This window comes from Triturus cristatus, chromosome 8 (assembly GCF_964204655.1).
Source record: "Triturus cristatus chromosome 8, aTriCri1.1, whole genome shotgun sequence".
Taxonomy (NCBI): domain Eukaryota; kingdom Metazoa; phylum Chordata; class Amphibia; order Caudata; family Salamandridae; genus Triturus; species Triturus cristatus.
Genome location: NC_140591.1, coordinates 464,854,513 through 464,877,266, shown reverse-complemented (window position 1 = coordinate 464,877,266; position 22,754 = coordinate 464,854,513). Strand labels below are relative to the sequence as shown.

The following is a 22,754-nucleotide window of genomic DNA, read 5'->3' as shown; positions in this document are numbered from 1 at the left end:
GCCCAAAACCAAAGAGACTCAGGTTACACCCTCGCCTGCAGGCCTGGGTAAAACCAAGCACACAGCTTCTATCACCCCACCTTCGGGCCCGGTGTCGAAGCCTCAGAAGTCTCACGGCAGCTCGGGCTCGAGCCAGCCGACGCCTGGTGCCGAAAAACACCATCCGGCACCGAAAAAAGTGATACCCAGCTCGACTCCGAAGCCACCGGTGCCAAAGCCTGGACTCTCGGTGCCGACCAAACACAAATCTGTCGGCACCGATGCTCTGGCGCCGAAAACTCCTTCGACGCCGAAAAAAACGGAGGCTCCAAAAAAGCATGGCGCACAGAAACCATCGAAGCCCTCGGCTCCAAAACCATCGGCGCCAGCGGACGATTCGGCGCCACTGGATCTGTTTACACCAGACCCTTTGCAAAAGACTCTATTTAAAGATCCAAAGACTGGGCTATTGACTTTAGTTATCAAAAAAAGACGCCTTGACACTCCGGCTCCTCCTCCACCACCCAAGCGGAAGGACTCTGCTACTTCTCCTCTCAGAGTGCCCTCCCCACTACCTCCTCCTCCGCCTCCTCCACCTCCTCCACCCCCTCCCCCTCCCCCTCCCAGGTCTCCGCCACCCTTACCTCATCACTCCCCGACCCCGTCCCCAGATCCGGATTACGGGGATCCAGATTATGACCCGGCGGACGCCCCAATGGACCCCACTCCACCGGGGACCCCAGACCCATGGGAAGACTACCAAAACCCACACATACCGGATATGCCTCAGGACGACCTATACCCATCCAGGCCGTCTCCTCCAGAGGACTCCTTAGGGTTTCACCACTTAGTGCAGAGAGCAGCACACTACCATGGGGTGGAAATGCATAGTGAACCAGCGGAAGACGACTTCCTACTGGATACATTTGACATTCAGGACAAGTCCACATCTATCTTGCCCATGCTTAAAGGTGTCACCAAGCATGCTGCAGAGGTGTTCAAAGACCCTGTCAGGGCCAGGGTATTGAACCCTAGAATAGAAAAAAATTACAAGGTGGCACCCACAGACCCTGCATACATTAAGGGCCCTGCTCCCTTAGATTCCCTAGTTGTGTCCACGGCTAGAAAGCGGGCTAACTCCCAGTCCTCAGGAGAAGCCCCTCCGCCAGATAAAGAATCCAAACTTCTAGACTCGTCTGGCAAACGCACCGCCTCCCAAGCTGCAAACATGTGGCGCATTGCAAATACACAAGCGCTGCTTGCGCGCTATGACAGAGCACACTATGACGAGCTTGAGGCTCTTATGCAGCACCTCCCCGACAAACACAAACGCAAGGCTCATGAACTAATACAGGAGGGTAAACTAATTACTAACACCTCCATTAAGTGTGCCCTCGATGCAGCTGACACTGCTTCTAGAGCCATAAATACTAGTGTCCTGCTTCGTCGTCATGCCTGGCTCAGGATCTCAGGGTTCAAGCCTGAAGTCCAGGCGTCCATACTAAATCATCCCTTTGACCAACAAACTCTCTTTGGGCCAAAGGTGGACGAAGTGTTAGAAAAGATGAAAAAGGACACAGACACAGCAAAGTCTATGGGGGCACTACAATCACAGGCCCCTAAACGCTCCTTTCGACGCTCATCCTTTCGTAGCACAGGCAGAGGCTACTCCACCGATAGCGCCTCTACCTCCTACAAGTCCCCTCCTCAAAATACCTTTTCAAAGGGCTACCAAAGGGGTGGTTACAGAGGCAACAACAATAAGGGCAGGGGCAAAATTAACACCACCCGTTCTGCCACCCCGCCCGCACAATGACTCCCCTTCGCTCCCCCCAGACCATCCCACTCCGGTTGGGGGCAGACAGCAACACTTTATCCACGCATGGGAGTCCATAACATCGGACAAATGGGTGACCCAAATTATTCGGTCAGGGTACTGTCTCGAGCTAACATCTACCACACCCAATATCCCACCAAGGCACCGTCCAATGTCTCAAGAACATTCCACACTACTCAAACAAGAGGTGCTCTCCCTCCTCCAAAAACATGCTATAGAGCAGGTCCCCGTCAATCAGCAAAATCTAGGGGTCTACTCTCTGTATTTCTTAATACCAAAGAAAGACGGGACCCTGAGGCCCATTCTGGACCTCCGGCCTCTAAATGCGTACATACATTCAGACCATTTCCACATGGTCACCCTACAACAAGTCCTCCCGCTCCTCTGTCAGGGAGACTTTCTCACTACCTTGGATTTGAAAGACGCATACTTTCACATTCCAATACACCCTTCTCACAGGAAGTACCTCAGGTTCGTGGTGGACGGTCAGCATTACCAATTCACGGTTCTCCCCTTCGGGGTCACCACCGCACCACGGGTCTTTACCAAATGCCTAGCGGTAGTAGCAGCACACCTCAGACGTCAACATATTCACGTCTTCCCTTACTTAGACGACTGGCTGATAAAAGCCGTGTCCTACGACCAATGTGTGCAACATACAAACAGCACCATCCAACTGCTCCACCAGCTAGGCTTCACGGTGAACTACCAAAAGTCCCACCTCATACCATCTCACACAAAGCAATATCTCGGGGCCACTATAGACACCTCCAAAGGTATTGCCTATCCAAACTCTGCCAGAATCGCAAGCATGCAAGCCTTGCGCAAAACATTCCTTCCTCAACACTCTCTTCCAGCAAGAGTGTTTATGAAGCTCATAGGAATGATGGCGTCTTGCATTTTCATAGTGCCCCATGCAAGACTCCACATGCGTCCACTTCAAGAGTGCCTAGCACGACAGTGGAACCAGGCCCAGGGTCAGCTGACGTATCTGGTGTTGGTGGACGGCCGCACCCATCACTCTCTGCAGTGGTGGAACACCACAAACCTTTCCAAAGGGCGGCCGTTCCTGGACCCGGTTCCTCAGGTGATTCTAACAGCGGACTCATCGCTCTCCGGCTGGGGAGCGCACCTCTTACACCTCACAATGCAAGGTCTATGGACGCCACAGCAAAAATCGCTCCACATCAACCATCTGGAGCTCTTGGCGATCTTTCTAGCCCTAAAATCTTTTCAAAAACAGATTTCGGGCAAAGCAGTCCTCATTCGCACAGAAAACATGACTGCAATGTATTATATCCAAAAACAGGGGGGGACACACTCTCCCCAGCTCTCCCGCTTAGCCCAGAGCATATGGAGATGGGCAATTCCCCAAAACATCTTTCTCCTGGCACAGCACGTTCCAGGCGTACAAAACACCATGGCAGATCTGCTCAGCAGACAAACGCAACAACTACACGAATGGGAACTGCATCCACAAGTTCTTCACCCATTCTTCCAAAAGTGGGGGCATCCTCAGATAGACCTCTTCGCCACCCACGAAAACAAAAAATGCCCAAGCTTCGCCGCCAGATACCCACACCCATTGTCCAAAGGCAATGCGATATGGATGAACTGGTCAGGCAGATTTGCATACGCCTTTCCACCTCTCCCACTAATTCCGTTAGTGGTAAGGAAGCTACAACAGCACTCCCTCACACTCATTCTGGTAGCCCCAACATGGGCCAGGCAGCCGTGGTACACCATACTACTACAGCTATCGGTGGTGCCACATCAAAAACTGCACCTGTCCCCATGCCTCCTAACCCAGAACCATGGAGAAATCAGGCACCCGGACCCAGCTCAGCTCAACCTTGCGATCTGGCTCCTGAAATCTTAGAATTTGGATACCTTAACCTTCCCCCTGATTGCATGAACATCATCATGGAAGCCAGACGTCCTACCACTAGAGCATGCTATGCCGCAAAGTGGAAAAGATTTGTAATTTACTGCCGTAACAATACAATCAACCCTTTAGATGCATCAATACAGCACATCATATGCTATCTGCTCCATCTTCACAGGTGTAACCTGGCATATTCATCCATACGCCTACACCTAGCAGCGATTGCTGCTTATCTACAAAACAGACAGCATTTATCACTGTTCAGAGTGCCCGCTATTAAAGCCTTTATGGAAGGCCTTAAACGAGTAATTCCTCCCAGGGCACCACCTTCCCCTGTGTGGAATCTAAATGTAGTTCTTACACGGCTAATGGGTCCACCCTTCGAACCAATGCATAAATGTGAGCTACAGTTCCTCACCTGGAAAACAGCTTTCCTCGTAGCTATCACTTCCCTTAGAAGGGTTGGTGAAATACAAGCGTTCACTATACAGGAACCCTTCCTACAAATACATCACAGCAAGGTCATACTTCGTACAAATCCAAAGTTTCTGCCCAAGGTCATTTCCCCCTTCCATCTCAATCAATCGGTGGAATTACCTGTCTTTTTCTCGCAACCTCAATCTGTTGCAGAAAGGGCCTTACACACACTTGATGTTAAGAGGGCTTTGCTGTACTACATACAAAGAACGCAACCTTTCAGGAAGACTAAACAATTGTTCGTTTCCTTCTCTCCACCACATAAAGGCAACCCCATCTCTAAATCAGGGATAGCTAGGTGGATTGTAAAGTGCATACAAATTTGCTACCAAAAGGCAAAAAGAACATTATCTGTTCCACCTAAAGCCCACTCTACTAGAAAGTTAGGGGCTTCTATGGCTTTTGTAGGGAACATACCCTTAGATGACATCTGCAAAGCAGCCACATGGTCAACACCGCACACCTTCACAAAACATTACTGTGTAGATGTGCATTCCAAGCAGCAAGCTAGTGTGGGCCAGGCTGTACTAAAGACACTTTTTCAAACCGCTGCAACGGATACCGGTGGTCGCCGCTAAGGTTGGGTACTGCTATATAATCTATGCTAAGTGTACAATCTGCAGCTCATATGCCTCGAACGGAATATGCTACTTACCAGTATGCATCTGTTCTTGGCATGTAGAGCTGCAGAGTTGTACACGCCCACCCGCCTCCCCGGCTACCTGTATCCGTTCCAGTCCATCTTATTTAGATACAACACACATGGGTTTCTCACTGTTATTACTACGCTCCATCATTTCCCTGTTGGCGAAAAACAATCTGAGGATGGAGCCGAAGCCCATGCGCAGTACGGACCGAAGGAGGAGTCACCGAACTCGTGACTTCCAAAGACTGTCCAAAGAACAAAAACAAACTGCAAACATCCGGGCCCAACACCAGATGGCGATCTATGCTAAGTGTACAACTCTGCAGCTCTACATGCCAAGAACAGATGCATACTGGTAAGTAGCATATTCCTTACTTACCCACAGATGGCACCCTTTTTATCATGTTTGTATTTTTCTCTTTCTATTTTTAGATGTCTCGGAGTTACTGTCCTTTCCCTGATTGGTTATGTATGTGTTCCATGTACCTATATGAAAGAATTTTTATGTTTTAATACTGATATAACTCCATATATTTAAATCTAACCATCTATATACCAAGAAGTGAACTAACATACCTCAATTTTGTATCTTTTTCTATGGTCTCAATAATATTCCCATCTTCAAAATAATGATGGTCAATTCAGTTACTCCAATACGCGGCCACAAGTAAAGTACCAAAGCCTCAACGCTCATCACAATACCACTGTCAGAAGAAAGGAAAAAACTGAGATACATACATACAACCAAAGTACAAAGAAAACAAAATTGAATCCAATACTATGAACCATCTATTCATTATAAGGAAATAAGGATATGTAAAGATCCCAGTCAAACACTTAAAAAACAGGTCAGTTAGTACGAGTTCAAGAAACGTTTCGTAAGAGAGTCCCCTAAGCCAAACTCTCCATTACAATTCCGCTAAGTTACGAATTTGCTATTTAAAGACAATACGCATATAGCTCACCTTCTCTAATCGGCGTGTACGTCCTCCATTTACATGCCTCGATCCACAGGTTTCTCCTAAAAAAAAAAACACAGTACAACGGACCGCGCGAGAAAACCGCCTTATATACCGGTCCATTCCTAATTAAAATGCGCGCGAAAAATCGCCAACTAAGCATCTAACATGGGAATCGGAAAGATAAATAACGGACTCACCCGCTACTCTGTTTATGGACGCCATATTGGTCCGGGCGCTCATCTACTCGACGCAATGTAACGAGCATGCTCAAAAACAAACAAAACCGACAGCGGACTTAAGACATTTAGACTGGTGACGCCATCATGAATATAACTAACAGACTCAAAGGAGACCCAAGAGATGGAAAAATTAACACATAAAAAGACGTGATTTTACGTAATACAAAATTCAGGATAACAACCATAAATTCACAGAATATTTTTTATGAAAGAAGGAGGAGGATCACCAAATTCAAAAGGGTCAACTATTTGATATAACGCCCGCTAAGGACATAATTACGCCATCATGACCTATGGCAGGGACCTGCAAGTGGGCTCAGGCCTTGCGATGCTCGGGGATGGTGGGACACCTTTGGTCCTCTTCTCCAAGGCACAGGGACCACAGATGCAGAGATGTCCTTAGACGTCTGGTTTCTCCTTACTAGAGCAGTCACAGTTGATGGGGCCTGCATGTAGAGGCTGCAGGCAATGTCTGGGAGTCTAGGAGGTGTAATACCACGATGGAATCAAGCTCTGGAGGGCTGGGGGACCTTGTTGACACTGGTGGCCCACTTCAACTCGGGCTGGAGGCAACTGGTGCATTGGTGACTTTGGGTGTCTGTTTTTGGTAGTTCCTGATCAGAGTCTTCTCTTTTGGAGCTTCTTCAGAAACGGTCTGCTGTTCACAGGAGCTCTTGAATCTTTTTCAAAGGCAGGGAGTCCTCCCAGGTTTCTTGGGTCAACAGCTGCAGGACAAGTCAACTTTAGCGCAGTTTTCAGTGAAGGATGCAGACAGGCCGGCAGGGTTGGTACCAGGTCAGCTGCTTCTTTTCCCCTTTTCTGCTTTAATGGCTCTTCAGTGTCCTCTCTCTTCTTAGGTCATCAGGATCTGGTTCTCTGATGCCAGGGACTCCCCTAAATACTGATTTTAGGGGTGTTGGGGGACTGTAGGGTAGTAGCCAATAGGCTACTGACCCTTGGGGCCACTACGCCCCCTGTATGACCACTTCCTGTGTTCCAATTCCTAAGTGTACCCTCACAAAGATCGCTACTTCTGATGAATCATGTTCACCTCACAGTAGCCCACTTAGGGGTGGTACTAGCTTGGAGGTGGCACGCCTACCTGACTAGCTAATTTTCATGCCTGTCCATTTTCCAAGGGGGCCCTGTACAAAGGGTTCAGCTTCCTCTCCTGTGAGGGGAAGTACAGGATTTTGTTTGAGGTCTCCTGAGGAGGTAAGAACAGTGTCTCGGGTGGCAGGCTGGCTGAGAACAGTCAGCAGCTACACCAGAGGCTGGTAGGTTTTCACGGGGTTACCTCAAAGGTGCAATCCAACACTGTAATCAGTGTGGGTTTACCAATGCGAGATGATTGGTACCAAGCATCCCTAGCTTCAGTGAAGCTTTCATGTTGCTGGGAAGCTCGTTTTCACCAGTGTCCAGCACAGGCTTTAAAATGGCTTCCTGATTACTTGTACTGGCAGTAATAGGACTGACCAGCACAGGGGCATATCTGCTCATGCAGGTATACACTCACATGTAATATTTAGCACCCTGCCTTAGGACTGTCAGGCCTACTTGATTGGTGATTTACAAATATGACATGCAGTGGAAGGGGACATGACACACGTATGTGACAAGTAGTGTGTTCACTTTTGTCTGCACCAAGACAAGCAGCCTTCAATCGCAGCCTTGCATGTGCTTCGTGAGGGGTACCTTAGGGTGGCACTATTCTTCCTGCTGCCGTTAGGGACCCTTTTTAGTACCTCGGGCCCTAGGTACCAGGGGTACAATTTACTAGGGATTTGCAGAGGGGGTTAAAGGTTTTGCCAATTGGGAGAAACAATTGTACAGTTTTGGGAAAGAGCTCTGGCACTGGGGACCTGGTTAGCAGGAACCCAGTGCACTCAGTCACGAGGCACGAAGTGGGGGTGACTTGTTGAAAAGGGGGCTTTCCTGCACTTATCCATGGAGGATCATCAGTGGGATCGCCATTACCAAGTGACTAAAGTGATCCTCTGTTTGGAATGTTCTGATGTGAATCCCTTTGTCACAGCTATGAACAGGCAGTCCCTCTGTTATGCCACTGGCTTTCCTCTGTTTTACCCTGGGGAGACATAGTTGAGTTGATTGTAGGGACTACTGCTTGCCTTCCAATTCCTCTGCTTTCAAAGTTGCGTAAAAGTGCATGATCAACCATAACTGATTGTTGTCTCAGTTTGGGTGAGGAGTGTTTGGTGCACCAATCTGTCCGTACTTTCCACTCTGCATCCCTTTTTCCTCCCCCATAGAATATGAATACGTTCTCAGCATGATGGTTGAACCCTTAAACTTATCCCCGGATACTTTATCTACATGTGTGGAGAATTGGAGACCTTCTGTCATTTCAGCAACCTGAAAAAACACAACCAAGTTCGTTCATGCAGACTGCTAGGCTAAGTTTGTTTATTGGTGCAAGTATGCAGGCTAAAGGTCTTTCGAGACTCTATTTGGCATTCTGCTCTTGGTGCTTTAACCTACTCCGCAAGGATTGGCAGGTCTTACCGTTAACAAGTGTTCCACTCTGTATCTCTTTTTTTATATGTTCCATATGCACCATCCTAGTTCATGTCTCCTTTCGTAGCATGGGGCTTAAAAGACTTTATACATATTTGCAGCCACTGCCTTTGTTGTTAAACAGTGGATTTTAAATTTAGCATATACCTTTCTCTTAGCAGCTGCAGTAGAACCAGCGCACAGTTCTCTTCACCTATCTCTTAAGACTGTATTCCTGGTGCTGATCACTTCGGCCAGTAGACAAGTTACAGGCAGTCAGTCCAATCACCATTTATTGTTTTTCACTCGGACCTTATGGTTATCCATACTTACCCATCCTTTCTACTGAAAGTTCTACTGCATTCCTCAAGGGTCATTCTATAACCCTTCCATTCTTTTGTTGTCCTCCTTCCAAGGAAAAGTATTGGTTACACAGACTGACCATAGTCCTCTGTCTCCTTCTATATTGACCATACAAAATAGGACTGAGAAGATAGCTAGTTTTTGTTTTAGGTTTCACTGGGGCTAAGAAATGCTAAGTGGAGATCAGGAGTATTAGTTAACATTGTTACTGTTCTGTCCAAAAAAGACCCATTGACTGGCTCTAAAGCACATTCTGCAAGGGGCGTGGCATCCTATACTGCACTTACCACTATTGATTGATATTTGCTGAGCAGCCACCGGATCTCTGCATGCCTTTGCCAAAGATTACTTTCTGACAATTCAGCGCAAAGAGACAGATAATTCGCCAGGACTGTGTTGCATGACATCCTTGGCTTATTAACAGTACTCATCTCACGCAGAGATATTGTCTTGGGACTCATTGATACTGGGAGCAATCTGTATTATTAATTAAAAGTAACCATCTGTTAGTGTCATGTGTAGCTGTAGACACAGATGTAGAGAATACTTCTGTAATATAGTGTTGAGCACAGACATGTGCAACTTATTTTTCTAAGAAGTAATTTGAGTCTCGAGGTGTAGTGACTCTGCCTATGACTGGTAATGCACTTGGGCATTGGCTCCATTATTAGATTGTTTTGTTTTCGCTCTCCGCTTAGGCCGTGTTTCTACAGAGCTGTGGGTCGGCAGCTCTTGGTGTTCGTCCTGGTCACTTTCAAACTATCGTCACACCCATTGGAAAAACAACCGATCTTGCAGTCTCATCACAACCTCAGTCCGGCTCGACGACCAGGTTTCACTCTGTTCCTTCGGGGCCTTTTTTTAAACTCCAACTTCTAACCTTGGGAATGCGGTGTTGGTTGTGGAAAGAACCCCTTTCCAATATTGCCCACTGGGTAGAGCGAAGTGCCCTTGGACATGGTCTGTTACCGCCTTTATATGCAGACGTCCGGCCTAGTCTACACGTCCATATGCATCTGTTCATGGCATGTAGATTCATATGCGCCCACCCTTCCTTTCCACAAGCAGCCTCAGGATGTTGTGCAGGCCTTTTCTTTCTTGTTTTTCACATGGTCCTGTTCTCTTTCTATATGCTCTATGTTAGAAAAACCCCACTCCCACACCGGAAAGGGGGGTGGTAACGGGGTCTTTCCAGACATACACAGTGGTAGCTTGGCTCGAGTGGTCAGGGGTCAGGCACCGTGTTAAGCATACGCAATACCCATACAATAACCATGCGTGCATCCGTTCCAAAAACGACACTACACCTTAAAAATTATACTGAAAATATATCTCTTTATCTTCTTTTCTCTTAGTTGCTGATTAAATAAATAATAATACAATCACAGTACACAAGGCTTTTTCTGTGGAATGGTACGTCAAATAAATACTGTCTTAACGATTCAATAAATAAGGTAGATCATAAATAATCAAGGCATAAATATAAGTGCATTACATTACAGGCAATTAAATATTATGAGGCAATAAATACTGTACGACAAATATTGTGAAACAATAAATACTGTGAGGCAATAAATAGGATAAATACAATAAATACAGTGCTCTCAATAAATAATAAAAGCCAACAGTGACACTTGTAAAATCAGATCACATTGAAAATACTATGGGCTGATTTGGCCCAGTCACAGCTTGTGGTTAGGTGGATGGCCTGAGGGGTATACTCCCTGGCTTGGACAAGGCTGAGGCCTAAACTGAGGTAGATCAAGGGGGAATCTAGAGATCTGGCTCTCCCACACTACACAACCCCTCTGTATTAGTCTCAGCTCACCCCTGGCACAATCAAGCTGGTTCCAGCACCTCTCTAGCCCCTAGGATAGTCTCTCAGGGCTCCACAGGGCCTTAGGCGCCCTCTATTCCACTTACTGCCCTTTTTATGAAGCTCCGACGCCGCTGGAGTCGTGTCGACGCCGTGAGGCGGTTCGATGTCGGCGGCCTCGGCGCTATGTCAGTTCTTGACGACGTCGATAGGCGGTTCCGGTTCGATGTCGGCGGCCTCGGCTCGATGTCGATCTCCGGTTCGATGACGTCGGGCAGTCTTGGCTCGATGTCGACTTAGGGCAGCTCCGGTTCGATGTCGGCGGCCTCGGCTCGATGTCGGCCTCCGGTTCGATGACGTCGGGCTGTCTTGGCTCGATGTCGACTTCCGTCGGCTCCAGAGTGCGATCTCCACTCCCGACCTCCGGCACGCTTCACCTCGGTCTCCGGCGACTCCGGAGGGCGGACTTCACTCCCCCGTCGATGCCGCTCACTCGACCTCGGGTGACTTCCTCCTCGACCTCTGGTACTCTCCACGACCTCCGTCGGCGCCCTCTCTCGACCTCTGGCGGCTCCGGGTACGACGTCTGCTCTCCAGTCAGCGCCGCTTCTCCACCTCGGGCTCCAGGTCTCAGGCTTCTCGACGTCGGACTCCAGGGAAACCAATAAACAGGTCCGATTCTTGCTTTTCTTTACTTCTAAGGCCTGTTCCTGCTTCCAGGTCCTTAAGATGGTTTTTCTTGCTTTTTCCCACACAGGGCTCCAGGCTGGGCTCAGTCAGTAGGGACTAGTATCAAGGGTGGGTTTATGGACCCCACTCCAGGCACAGTTTCCACCCCTGCTGCCTCACTCCTTCCTCCTTCAGTTCTGTGCTCCTCTCTCTTCACCAGTCAGGTGCCAACTGCCAGCTCCAACTGTCAACTCTGGCTTAGCTTCCCAACATTCTAAACCGCCTCCAACTGTCACAGGGTTCCAGAATGTTGCAGAAGGTTCTAGTAGGTTCCAGTGGGTTCTGATGATGTCACAGGTGGCCACCATTTTGTGCTCCAGGCCCTCAGACAGAAGTTCCAGGGGTAGATAAAATGGCTCCCTGAATCTGCATCAATACTAAAAAGTCTGGTGGTTCCCAAAAAGGAAAAAATACTAACAGGGTTTGAGGCAAAAGTGGGACAAAATAAATAATGATGAGGAGGGACCACCCAAAGGGCTGACAGGTCTAACAGGCGTCCCCCCCAGCTGAAAGTGGGGAGAGCTACCCAACCCCTTGGGAGTTCTCATCACTAATGCGGAAATACCTTGAGAGACCGTCTGCATTGGCGTGGTCCACTCCAGGCCGATGTTCCACCTGAAAGTCCATTCCCTGTAGGGAAATAGACCACCTCAACAACTTGGGATTCTCCCCCTTCATCTGCATCAGCCAACGAAGGGGTCTGTGGTCGGTCTGAACCAGGAAGTGCGAGCCAAACAGGTATGGCCTCAACTTCTTCAGAGCCCATACCACTGCAAAGGCTTCACGCTCTATTGCACTCCACTTCTGTTCCCTGGGAAGTAGTCTCCGGGATAGGAAGACCACGGGTTGATCCAGACCCTCTTCATTGAGTTGCGATAACACTGCCCCAATGCCATGTTCTGATGCATCTGTCTGGACAATGAACTTCTTGGAAAAGTCTGGGGCCCTTAAGACCGGGGCCTCGCACATGGCTTGCTTCAGCTTCACGAAGGCCTGCTGACAAGCCTCCGTCCAGACTACCCGTCGAGGTTGTTTCTTGGACGTGAGCTCCGTGAGGGGGGCCACAATGGTACCGTATCCCTTCACGAAGCGGCGGTAGTATCCCGTGAGGCCCAGAAAAGCTCGAACCTCAGTCTGTGTCTTGGGGGGTTCCCACGCCATGATGGCCTCGATCTTCGCCTGGAGGGGTTGCACCGCTCCCCTACCCACCAAGTGTCCAAGGTACACTACCGACCCCTGCCCGATCTGGCACTTGCTGGCCTTGATCGTTAATCCAGCTTGTCTCAGGGCCTGGAGAACAGCTTGCAGGTGACGCAAGTGATCCTCCCAGCTGTTACTGAAGACGGCTATGTCATCCAGATAAGCAGCAGAGAAACTCTCCATTCCGGTGAGGATCTGGTTTACCAGGCGCTGAAACGTGGCAGGTGCGTTCTTGAGCCCAAAGGGCATCACACAGAACTGGTAGTGGCCATTGGGCGTGGAGAAGGCTGACCTTTCCCTTGCTCCATCAGTCAAAGAGATCTGCCAGTACCCAGAAGTAAGGTCAAAGGTACTTAGATATTGGGCAGCTCCCAGCCGGTCAATCAATTCATCCGCCCTAGGGATCGGATGAGCATCAGTTTTGGTTACTGAATTCAGTCCCCGGTAGTCCACACAGAACCTCAGTTCCGGTTGGGCACCCGGTGGTGCAGCTTTTGGTACTAACACCACCGGACTGGACCAGGGGCTGCTAGAAGGTTCGATCACTCCTAGCTCCAGCATCTTAGTGACTTCACTGTTAATGCTGGCCTTCACCTTGTCGGACATCCGGTAGATCTTGGACTTCACAGGTGGGCTGTCTCCTGTGTCCACATCATGGACGCACAGGTGAGTCCTACCCGGAACAAGGGAGAACAACGAAGAGTACTGTCCCAGGACCTGGCGGCAGTCCTCCTGCTGTTCAGGAGTTAGAGATGGGGAGAGAATCACTCCCTCCACCGACCCATCCTTTTCTTGAGACGCAAACAAATCTGGGAGAGGCTCGCTTTCCGCGTCCTCTGTTCCGTCAGTCACCATCATCAAGATGACTTCGGGCCTCTCGTGGTGGGTTTTGAGGCGGTTGGCATGCAGCACCCGTAGGGGCTGACGAGGGGTTTTAAGATCCACCAAGTAGGTAGCCTTACCCTTCTTCTCCAATACCTCAAAGGGTCCTGACCAGCGATCCTGGAGGGCGCTAAGCTCTCCTGGTTCGATCACCCACACCTTCTGGCCAGGCTCCAATTCCACCGGGTGAGCGTTGTGGTCATACCACACCTTCATTACTGCTTGGCTGGCCTCCAAGTTGTCAGAAGCTTGCTTCCACAACTTAGCCATTTGGCTCCGGAAGGCCAGCATGTAGCTCACCACATCCTGGGGAAGCTTTCTGGGAGTTCTTTCCCAGCGGTCTCTCACCAGGTTGAGAGGTCCACGCACAGGGTGCCCATACAAAAGCTCGAAGGGGCTGAAGCCCACTCCCTTCTGTGGCACTTCCCTGTAAGAAAAGAGTAGACAGGGTAGGAGGACGTCCCATTTCCTCCGCAGGCTTCCAGGCAGACTTCTGATCATGCCTTTCAAGGTTTTGTTAAACCTCTCCACCAGACCATTGGTCTGGGGGTGGTAAGGAGTGGTGAACCGGTAGGTCACTCCACACTCCTTCCACATGGCCCGCATGTACGCTGACATGAAGTTGGTCCCCCTGTCGGACACAACTTCCTTGGGAAAACCCACTCGGGTAAAGATTCCCATCAGGGCCCTAGCCACAACAGGTGCTGTTATGGTCCTCAGAGGTATTGCCTCTGGGTACCGTGTGGCATGATCCACCAGAACCAGGATAAACCTGTGACCAGCTGTAGTCGGCGGGTCTAATGGACCCACAATGTCGATGCCCACCCTTTCAAAGGGGGTGCTAACGACAGGAAGTGGTTCCAGGGGAGCTTTCAGCTTCACCCCTGTTTTCCCACTGGCTTGGCAAGACACACATGTCCGGCAGTAGGTATCGGACGACACTTTCATTTGAGGCCAATAAAAGTGTGGGACAAGACGGGCGAAGGTCTTGTCTTGCCCCAGGTGTCCTGCCAAGGGGATCTCGTGAGCCAACTCCAGAAGGAAGGCTCGATAACGTTGAGGAACTACCAAGGCTCGTGACGATCCATGTAGGGGTGCCTTGGGTTCACTGTAGAGGAGGCCATCCTCCCAGTAAACACTGTAGTTCCCTTCAACGTTCCCTGCTGCCTGTGCTTCGGCCTGACGCCTCAGCCCCTCAAGGGTAGGGCACTCCCTCTGGCCCTGGCAGAATTCCTCCCTGGACGGGCCTCCCTCCACGTGCCACTCGGCCGGGATGGGTAGGTCCTCCAGTTCGGTGACATCCCCCACCGCAGACTCCTGGTCCACCACCTCCGGTGGCCTATCCGTCCTACGGGGTGTGGACGCCGAGGCAGGCTCCTCCTGTCCTCGGTTCTTCCCTTGACTGGCAGCTGGCTGGGCCTTTGTTCCAGGCTCCAGCCGAAACGAACTCCCTCTCCGGGTAGTCGCGGACCTTGTGCTCACACAGGCCCAGTCAGGTGTACCCAGCATCTCAGTATGAGTCCGGTATTCCACCTCCTTCCAAGCATTGTGCTCCATGTCATTCCCCAGCAGACAATCAACCGGCACGGCAGGGCTTACGGCAACTCGAAGTGAACCTGCAACCCCCTCCCATTCAAAGGGAACCTCGGCCACTGGATAGTGGCCTGTTCTGCCGTCAGCCATCGCGGCTGGGTGGAGTACGTCGGGAATTACCTGCTCTGGAGACACCAGTTGGCTACGCACCATAGTCATACTGGCTCCTCTGTCTCTCAGAGCCTCCCCTCTTTGGCCGTTGATGGTGACCCACTGCCCATACTTTACGGTATTTGCGGGCACCTGGATCTTAGGAACCATCTCCCGTTCTCCCAGGGACACTAAAGTGACACCCGCCCACTCCCTTCCCTTAGTTAAGGGCATCTCCTCCCCGAGCACTGCACTAGCTACTCCGGGGGTCTTTCCTCCAATGGGAGGGGGTGGTCGTTTCGGGCACTTCGCATCTCCCTTATAGTGTCCAACGCCACCGCACTCGTAGCAATGGACAACCCTTGGCTGCTGACTCTGTCCAGGATTAGGGTTTCTGGGTGGGTTAGCCCTAGGGGTGAATCCTGTTCCCTTCCCTTGGAAGTTATTTTGGGGGCCTTTGGAGAACTCCTTTTTCTTTTCCCCTCCCTCTTTCTTCTGGGGGGCGCCCTGTCCGGCCTTTTGAGTATCCCCTCCAGTCCCCCTTGTGGACACCCGGGTACTAGCCCAAATGTCCGCCTCCTCAGCAAGCTTCCGGGGATTGGTCAGCTTGCTATCCACCAGGTGTTGACGCAGTTCAGGGAAACATTTTTCGAGCAGGTGTTCCTTCAGTACTAAATCAAACAACCCCTCGTAGTTCCTCACTTCACTGCCCTGAATCCAACCCTCTAGTGCCTTCTTTGCATAGTCCAGGAAGTCCACCCAATTCTGTGTGCCCAGTTTGTGACTACCCCGGAACTTCTGTCTGTACTTTTCGGGTGTTAGTCCAAACTTTCTTATGAGCGCCACCTTCATGGTGGGGTAGTGGGTCTGCTCATCCTCCTCTAGGGCCAATAAAGCATCCCTACCAGCTGGAGGCATGTACCTGTACAATCCCCCTCCCCAGTACTTCTCTGGAACCCCATGGGCCCTTAACGAGACCTCATAGGCCGCTAGCCACTTGGCAATATCGTCGCCCACTCCATAGCTAGCTACTATGTCCTTTGGCAGGTAGGGTTTGGGTTCCCTAGTGAACTCTCTTTCTTGGTCTTTGCTGCCACCATTAGGAACAGTGTGTGCCCCGACTCTTAGGATCTGAAGATCTATCTCTTTCAGCCTTAGCTCATGAGCCATCCTCTGTTCCTCCTTCTCTTTCTCCAGCCTTGCTAAGTCCCATGTGAGCTGTCTTTTCTCCCTCCGGTCTGTTAACTCCACTTCAGACAAGCCACCGCTAGAGACAGTGCTGCCCTTCCTGGAGATGGTTCTGGGCCCCGCTACTAGGTTCCCCACCTCAGGTTGGTACATCCCAGCCCCCTCGCTGTCAGGCTCTCCATCCCTGTCTTCCTCCTCAGCCTTGCTTTCTCGTCGTGCCTCCCCCCAAGCTGGTTTGGAGTGCACCCTTCTTTGCTCCTGGGGGACAGTACACCCCCTCCCGCTGACAAAACTCCCTGAGTTGGGCCACAGTATAGGTTTCCAGGTCTTCTAGCACAAACTCCATTTTGCCCACTCAGGTCAGAAGACAGGTTTTTACAGAAGCAATGCAGGGGGGTACCTTTAATAATACCACCTCCCACCACCAGAGTAAATTTGGAAAAAACAAAAACTCACAATTAGGAAGGCCGCTTTGAGAAAACTCCAGGTGTAGGCCTATGGACTACCCACAGTTATTGTCGAGTATGCGTAGGCACAGCTCAATCCCGCCGCTGAACACCAATTATGTTAGAAAAACCCCACTCCCACACCGGAAAGGGGGGTGGTAATGGGGTCTTTCCAGACATACACAGTGGTAGCTTGGCTCGAGTGGTCAGGGGTCAGGCACCGTGTTAAGCATACGCAATACCCATACAATAACCATGCGTGCATCCCTTCCAAAAACGACACTACACCTTAAAAATTATACTGAAAATATATCTCTTTATCTTCTTTTCTCTTAGTTGCTGATTAAATAAATAAATAATAAGACAATCACAGTACACAAGGCTTTTTCTGTGGAATGGTACGTCAAATAAATACTGTCTTAATGATTCAATAAATAAGGTAGATCATAAATAATCAAGGCATAAATATAAGTGCATTACATTACAGGCAATTAAATATTATGAGGCAATAAATATTGTGAAACAATAAATACTGTGAGGCAATAAATAGGATAAATACAATAAATACAGTGCTCTCAATAAATAATAAAAGCCAACAGTGACACTTGTAAAATCAGATCACATTGAAAATACTATGGGCTGATTTGGCCCAGTCACAGCTTGTGGTTAGGTGGATGGCCTGAGGGGTATACTCCCTGGCTTGGACAAGGCTGAGGCTTAAACTGAGGTAGATCAAGGGGGAATCTAGAGATCTGGCTCTCCCACACTACACAACCCCTCTGTATTAGTCTCAGCTCACCCCTGGCACAATCAAGCTGGTTCCAGCACCTCTCTAGCCCCTAGGATAGTCTCTCAGGGCTCCACAGGGCCTTAGGCGCCCTCTATTCCACTTACTGCCCTTTTTATGAAGCTCCGACGCCGCTGGAGTCGTGTCGACGCCGTGAGGCGGTTCCGGTTCGATGTCGGCGGCCTCGGCGCTATGTCAGTTCTTGACGACGTCGATAGGCGGTTCCGGTTCGATGGCGGCCTCGGCTCGATGTCGGCCTCCGGTTCGATGACGTCGGGCTGTCTTGGCTCGATGTCGACTTCGGCCAGCTCCGGTTCGATGTCGGCGGCCTCGGCTCGATGTCGGCCTCCAGTTCGATGACGTCGGGCTGTCTTGGCTCGATGTCGACTTCCGTCGGCTCCAGAGTGCGACCTCCACTCCCGACCTCCGGCACGATTCTCTTCAGGTTCCGGCGACTCCGGAGTGCGATCTCCACTTTCGACCTCCGGCGCGCTTCACCTCGGTCTCCGGCGACTCCGGAGGGCGGACTTCACTCCCCCGTTGACGCCGCTCACTCGACCTCGGGTGACTTCCTCCTCGACCTCTGGTACTCTCCACGACCTCCGTCGGCGCCCTCTCTCGACCTCTGGCGGCTCTGGGTACGACGTCTGCTCTCCAGTCAGCGCCGCTTCTCCACCTCGGGCTCCAGGTCTCAGGCTTCTCGACGTCGGACTCCAGGGAAACCAATAAACAGGTCAGATTCTTGCTTTTCTTTACTTCTAAGGCCTGTTCCTGCTGTCCAGGTCCTTAAGATGGTTTTTCTTGCTTTTTCCCACACAGGGCTCCAGGCTGGGCTCAGTCAGTAGGGACTAGTATCAAGGGTGGGTTTATGGACCCCACTCCAGGCACAGTTTCCACCCCTGCTGCCTCACTCCTTCCTCCTTCAGTTCTGTGCTCCTCTCTCTTCACCAGTCAGGTGCCAACTGCCAGCTCCCACTGTCAACTCTGGCTTAGCTTCCCAACATTCTAAACCGCCTCCAACTGTCACAGGGTTCCAGAATGTTGCAGAAGGTTCTAGTAGGTTCCAGTGGGTTCTGATGATGTCACAGGTGGCCACCATTTTGTGCTCCAGGCCCTCAGACAGAAGTTCCAGGGGTAGATAAAATGGCTCCCTGAATCTGCATCAATACTAAAAAGTCTGGTGGTTCCCAAAAAGGAAAAAATACTAACAGGGTTTGAGGCAAAAGTGGGACAAAATAAATAATGATGAGGAGGGACCACCCAAAGGGCTGACAGGTCTAACACTCTATTTGTCATCCTTACCCGCTGTTGGGGAAAATAATGTAATAATGAAGTTGATGCCCATGCGAATTACCAGTCTTAAAAGAAGTCACTATATCTAATGACTCTAAAGACTTCTGCGTAGAAAAACAGGTTGCACCTGGTCAATCCTAACTCCAGATGGCTCGAGTGTGCACAACATGTGACACAGCACTACATGCCACAAACAGATGCTTATAAGGTAGTAACATTTTCCTTTCCTTTAATGTGAAATAAAATGTCATAGAAAGCAGCCTTTAGACGTGCAAGAAACTTTGTCAGATATATTGGCAAAGGAATTAGCTTTATCTATAAAAAAGTGACAGCTGTTGCTTTTAAAGTATAAAGCAATGCTTACTGTGAATCCTTCCCTTTCACTTGCTTTCTTAATTTGATTCGAACCAACTGTAGCACTGCTGAAGATCTTCCAATAGCATAAAGTTACAGGGCACTAAAATGCTTCTTGGAAAGAACAGAGGAGAAAAGCAATGTATTCTACAAGTTATTTAAGCAAGACAGAAAAAAGCTGAATGTCGACTTGTGTGAAAACGTGATGCAAGGTAGATGATGAAAGCAACCCGATCTTTCAGTTTTACACCTTTATTGGTTTTGTGATTTTGGTCTACATCTAATATAGATAATGATTTTGCTATCACATAACTACCTGGTTCACCATTTTGTAAGATGTCAGTCATCTTGATCCACTAATAATCTACCTGAAGATGTGCCGAAGTTGTAAGAGACTAAACAAGTTGACTGGCAATGTGTCTGTTTGTACTAAAAGCAATAATGATGAAGCCTGTTGAAGTTTAAAGATTGCTGTCTTTGTGGATAATTATCAGACCAAAATGGCCACAGACAGTCACAGATGTGAAATAAGAAAGCTCATTTGTTGCATATACATGAATGGAATGTGAAAAGAATTGCAATAGGTGTGGGCGTTCTTTTTTAGAGTACATTCGAAAGCTTCATTGTCAGTTTGGTAAATTCACTTCTGTGGAAATGTGCTGAGAAAAATGTATATTTGCAGGGACAATAAGCAACGCTACTGCAGTAATATCTGAGAAATTGAGTCTCTAAGTTTGTCAATTTTTAGCTCAGCAGTCATTTGTAGACCAGTAATCTTTGGTAGAGTTACTTGTCATGTTGGCTAATCGGACTCCAGGTACGGGTTTGGTGGTTCTCACACACTGGTTGCTTCGTTTACGATTGGGCACGATTTAATTGTCTTTCTCTTTTTTTTCTTTTTTTTTTTAAAGGAGTGTTTGGCTTAAAAATTGTGATGTGATAACATTTCGAAAATGGTTTTGTTTTTTAAGGTGGAGTATTTGGTGCAGCAGAATGTAATCCCACCGTTCTGCAACTTGCTATCAGTCAAGGACTCACAGGTTGTACAGGTAGTCCTTGATGGCCTCAAGAATGTCCTGCTAATGGCCAGTGATGAGGCAAGCACAATAGCTGAAATAATCGAAGAATGTGGAGGTAAGGATTTTTTCATTGCAGAATACTTGCTGTAGTGATGCATTGTTAAAGAATGGGAGTGTACCCCTATTTCATGAAAAATTCTTCACTAGTTTGTACTTTGTGCCTTGGGCATATTAGAGTAAAACGAACAGTAGAGTGTTTAATTTTAGTCTAGTGTGAAATTATAATTACTTTAACGTGAGAGCCCATTTGTCCGCACTAAAAGTGCCTACTACACAATTGTGTAAAAAAGTAAAAGTATTCAAAGTTTAATGATTTTCTGATGGATTCTTCTAAAGTCAGATTACGTACTTTGTAAATATTCCCCAGACTTCAGACTGGATCTAAACAACTAAAAAGCAGTACTCCTGCATGCTGGCAGGTGGCATCATAGGGCTCCAACGATGTTCCGCTCTGTATTTAAGGAACAGAGTATCAATACATCATTTACTTTCTTTTCACGCCTTCAGATGCAGAACTTTGCCCCTTTCACCTGATGTGATGTTTCTAATATTTCCTAAAAGCCTAAAAAATGTGCAAGAGAAATGGCCCCTCCTAAAATGACATGGTTTAAACCTTGTATAGACTGTTGCAAACAGATACCTGTGAAAAGTCCCTACCCCAGGTATGCCTTTGTTACTCCGGGTCAGAACACAACTCCACACAGATGAACTCGAAGGACATACGTGACTATGAAGTGAAGCACTACGTCACAAAACACAGTAAGACTCTGCACCATGAGTGGTCAACGTTGAAAGGACGGCCCGTTTCCCACAGTATATCTTCATCGCAATCCTCAGGAAAGTCAAATAAGAAATTCAAAGAATCCAAGCGAGAATCTGCCTGCCATGGTTGATCTCCAGAGAATGCTTGAGGGCGTCAACATGCCACCTGATCTTGTCCCAGTGCAACCTGACTTTCCGGATCTGTGCCGACATTGCAGAAAGTCAAGGCCTTTACGGAGGCCAGGCTGTGCATTTCCGACATGCTTCTTGCTCCCTATTATGCACCTTTAGACCCCAAGGATCTGCAGAGGCCCACCAGTTGGAATTCTGCCGATGGGTTAACCCTCTGCATCATCTGTGGCTCTCAACTTTGGTCAAAGCGCAACAATGAGGGCAACTTCCTTCAACATCGACATTGGTGGATCCACACCCTATATTGCGATCCAAATTAGTATCCACTGTGGCGAAGACTGGTCTTGGAACCCTCCGGAGCATAGCCTTTTGTGAGTCTTCTTCATTCTGACACACGCAGCCATTAATGCACGACTGCACGCATACATTGCATCAACTTTTTGTCTCACTCTTATCAGAGTTAGAATATCAGTGATGTCGGGGGCAAATCTTCCCACAATATGATGAAGACAATTGATTTGAGGAATTACATGATACTTAAGGTTTGGCCAACTTCCGAGACACTAGATTGGCCATTGAGGAGAGCACATCTCTTGCTGTTGTGATTTGAAAGACAGCAGAAGTCCTTGACCTGCAACTGTCAAAACCAATTCTGTAACACAGATGCTTCAGCCTGGCCAGGCTCACCGAAGAACCAGGCGTGGTACAAGCAGAGTTTGTCACTAGTGGCTTCTCTGCTACCAGCATGGACCACTTAATACTAAAGACAAAACATAATAGCCATGTTCTGCAGCCGGGGCAGGGTGGTGTCATCGTTCCACCTCCACCGCCCTCACCAGCCCCAAAAGCACTGCGCTAGCACAACACATTTGGCATTGGGCAATTCACAACAGCATTTTGCTGACAGAACATTACATTTCCTGGCAGTGGGGAACAACTTTGCAGATCTACTCAGCAGGGTGCATCAATATGTCTATGAATGGGAATTCCACTCACAAGTCCACCGGAGTTACTTTCAGTGGTGGGGGATGCTCCCAGCAGTAAACCTGTTTGGCACCCCCGAAAACATGAAATGCTAAAACGTCACCTCCAGGTACCCGCACCCGGGATCCATGGGCAGTTTGACAACTCAGCTCCTACAGTTTGGTGACCATAATCGCAATGCATGGCTATCTTGTGGAAAGTGCGAAAGCCTGCTACTGGCGCCTGCTGTGGCACAGAATGGAAAAGGTATATGCATTACTATAGTTCGAGGCATGTGGGCTGCTGAATTCATATCTGTGCATAGATCGCCGCCTAGTGTTGGGTCCGGATGTTTGCACGTTGTTGTCCTGGAAGAGTCTTCGAAGTATCCTTGGATAGGTGACTCCTCCCCTGGACTACAGTGCGCATGGGCATCCTCTCCATCCTCAGATTGTTTTTTTCCGCCATTGGGTTCGGATGTGCTATCTTAGCTCAAGTTAGGAAAAAATTTTGTCGAGGCCACAAGGCCTTTAGTTCG

General features: G+C 49.0%; 1 protein-coding gene across 2 annotated transcripts in view; it reads left to right on the top strand.

Annotated features, from left to right (window-relative positions):
* Nucleotides 1–22,754, top strand: part of KPNA3 (karyopherin subunit alpha 3) — a 743,375-nt gene that overhangs the window by 563,145 nt on the left and 157,476 nt on the right. For both annotated transcript variants that reach the window (XM_085621926.1, XM_085621927.1), the window contains one exon: nucleotides 20,252–20,414. In XM_085621926.1, the coding sequence (XP_085478052.1) occupies nucleotides 20,252–20,414 (163 nt within the window). The remainder of the gene's footprint in view (nucleotides 1–20,251; nucleotides 20,415–22,754) is intronic.